Below are 2,881 nucleotides of genomic sequence, written 5' to 3' on the forward strand. Positions count from 1 at the left end.
TTGAACAATGATTATGGCATCAAATTTATACTAGCCCCTAAATCACACAGGGCTCTACCAACTTTTTATTTCCCAAGAGACAGAGGAATTGTGAAACTTCCAGGATCCTTCAACTTAGGAGGAAGATTATTCTTAACTCTAGCACTACACTCTTCAGTAAGTGCAACTATTTCAAACTCTATATGTCTTCACTTGTTTGCCACAATATCTCTGAGATACTTTGCATACTTAGGCACTTACTGCAAAATTTCCACCAAAGACGAATTCACACGCACTTAGCTCAAAATGTCTAAGAATTGCTTGTACTTAGCATCATCTTTTTGCTTCTGCGGTCTTTGTAGAAATGGAGGTGTTGGCCTTGTCACAATTACTGGCTCTAATCTTTCGCTCTCTTTCTCATTCTCCTCAACTGGCTGAGGAACTAATTCTCCTTCAAGGCTAGCCGTATACTTCTTTTTCTTGGAACTTCTTCTAATACTCTTCCATTTCTCAAGGTAACTGCATTGACTTGAGTTTTAGGATTAGATTCAGTATCACTAGGAAGAGCCCCAGCTGGCCGATTATTTTGAGCAAGGGCAACTTGCCCCATTTGTCGCTTTAAATTTTGAATGGTTGTATCCTGATTCTGATTATCAACCATAATTTTCTTGAGCATCTCCTCAATATTACCCATCGAATTTGCAGACTGATCAGCTTGTGGTGGTCTATATTTCTGTTGAGGAACTTGTGGCATGTACTGATTCTGCACACCTTGATTTCCACCCCAAGAAAATTTTAGGTGGTTCCTCCAGTTAGGATTATAAGTGTTCTTATACTGATTTGCCTGGCCTCGATTTGCATTACCCACAAAATATATAGACTCTGGATTGGTTGGGCATAGATTTCTAGTGTGACCTTCTCCACACACTTCACAAAATATCTGAACTTGTTGTACTAGCTGAGCTTGTTGCTTATTAATAACCAAGGTCATCTTAGTGACTTGGTTGGCCAATGTGGCAACCTGCGCTGATAATGCATAAACAACGTCTAACTCGAGGACCCCTGCAGATTTTTGAACTGTGTGTCTGCCCATCTCTCCTTGCCAGTTAGGATTTCTTTTGGAGAATTTATTCAATAATGCATACATTTCATCAAAGCTTTTCTCCAATACTTGACCTCCCGATGCAGCGTCCACCACAACTTTTGTCTCTGGATGTAGCCCTTCTATGAAGGTATGAGCCAACACTTCATTTGTCTGGGTGTGATGAGGACAATCTTTGAGCAGCCCATTGAACCTCTCCCAGGCTGAATATAAAGATCTCCCCCCCCCCCCCCACTTCTATTTAAATGCTATTGTCTCACTTCTGATCTTTGCAGTTTTGCATGAAGGAAAGAACCGTGCCAAAACTTTTCTTGCCAGATCATTCCATGATGTAATGGAGTTATCTGGTTCTGCCTTCAACCACCTTTTTGCTTCACCCAACAGAGAAAACGAGAACAGTGTGAGCCTGACATAGTCTGGAGTGACTCTGTTAGTGACATAAGTATCACTAATCTCCAAGAAGTTCAGAATGTGTTGCTGTGGATCCTCGTGTGGAAGACCCATAAACTGCCTGTCACGATCCAAAATCCATCTAGTCGTAATGGCACCTAACCCAACCCCCTAGGTAAGCCAACTAACAATTATCTAATTTAATAAGATTGATCAAGCGAAGAAATGATAATACAACTGCTTTTATATAATAATTTCCTAAGGACTAGTAGTACAAATCATGAGATTCTAAGATGTAGATTTTTACAAAAGTGAATTGAGATAATTACAATGTCTGTTTGAAATGTAATAAATAGAATTCGAATCTAATGCTACCAAGGACAAGTGATAGCCATAACTGGAATGCAGGAACATCTTCAAATCCAGCTCCCGCCGTACGCAGCAACATCAGCATCCAGCATCTACATGCAAGGTGCATAAGTGTAGTATGAGTACAACTGACCCCATGTACTTAATAAGTAACAAACCTAACATTAGGTTGAAAGTTGTGACGAGCTGGAACAAAGATCGGATTCCCACACTAATAGCCAACAATAGTTCATAACAACATAATGAAAGTGCTAAAAGAAGTACTCAGAGATATAGTGCTCAGCTCATTCCAAATTTCGGTAAATTAGGCATGCCTTTCAAGTATAACAGTAAAACCCAAATCTTTTACCGAAAGCTCCAAAACATGAGTAAGTTTGTAAAACTGAGATTTTCTTTCCAAACCTTTTCCACATGTAAATGTTTCATTATCGAATGGCATGAGGAAAGTACATCTCTATGCCTACATGTCAATGTGTATGAGAAGTCATGAGTGACGTGATACCATACAGCATGAGAAAAATGCATCTCTATGTCTGTATGACAAGTTCGCAAGTCGCATGCAATACAACATAGTGAACAACCATATGCATACTCTCAGAGTATCAGTCCACTCAGTCCTCCCAATCACTCAGTCCTCCCAATCGCTTGGCACTCGCAATCGCACTCGCACTCAATAGGTACCTGCACCTACTGTGGATGTGCAGACTCCGGAGGGGCAATTCTAGCCCAAGCGCTATAATAAGCCAATCATGGCATGAATCAAATAAACATGCTACGGCGTGTATCCTGATCCCATAAATATCCTCACAATCAGGCCTTCGGGCTCACAAGAATCATGATAATCAGCCCAAACAGTGATGATATATTGTATAAATAAATGACAACGGAAACGAAGATATGACATGCAATTAATAGTTGTGACTAAGTGCGTTATTTCAAATTAAGTAAATAGTTCAACATGTAATGTGATCTCTGTGGGTCCCAACAGTACCAACATATAGCCTAAGCATGATTTCTAACATGACTTGCAGCTTAATTTCT

The 2,881-nt window shown here is 40.0% G+C and overlaps 1 protein-coding gene across 1 annotated transcript; it reads right to left on the reverse strand.

The window, feature by feature from the left end:
- Positions 1–421: 421 nt before the first annotated feature.
- Positions 422–1,585, reverse strand: LOC138905800 (uncharacterized). The gene is made up of 2 exons (XM_070194317.1): positions 1,342–1,585; positions 422–1,254 (listed from the first exon to the last, which is right to left on the reverse strand). Exons 1-2 carry the CDS (start codon positions 1,583–1,585, stop codon positions 422–424), a joined length of 1,077 nt encoding a protein of 358 aa, XP_070050418.1.
- Between the last annotated feature and the right edge of the window lie 1,296 nt (positions 1,586–2,881).

The sequence above is a fragment of the Nicotiana tomentosiformis genome, chromosome 2, assembly GCF_000390325.3.
Source record: "Nicotiana tomentosiformis chromosome 2, ASM39032v3, whole genome shotgun sequence".
NCBI classification, from domain to species: domain Eukaryota; kingdom Viridiplantae; phylum Streptophyta; class Magnoliopsida; order Solanales; family Solanaceae; genus Nicotiana; species Nicotiana tomentosiformis.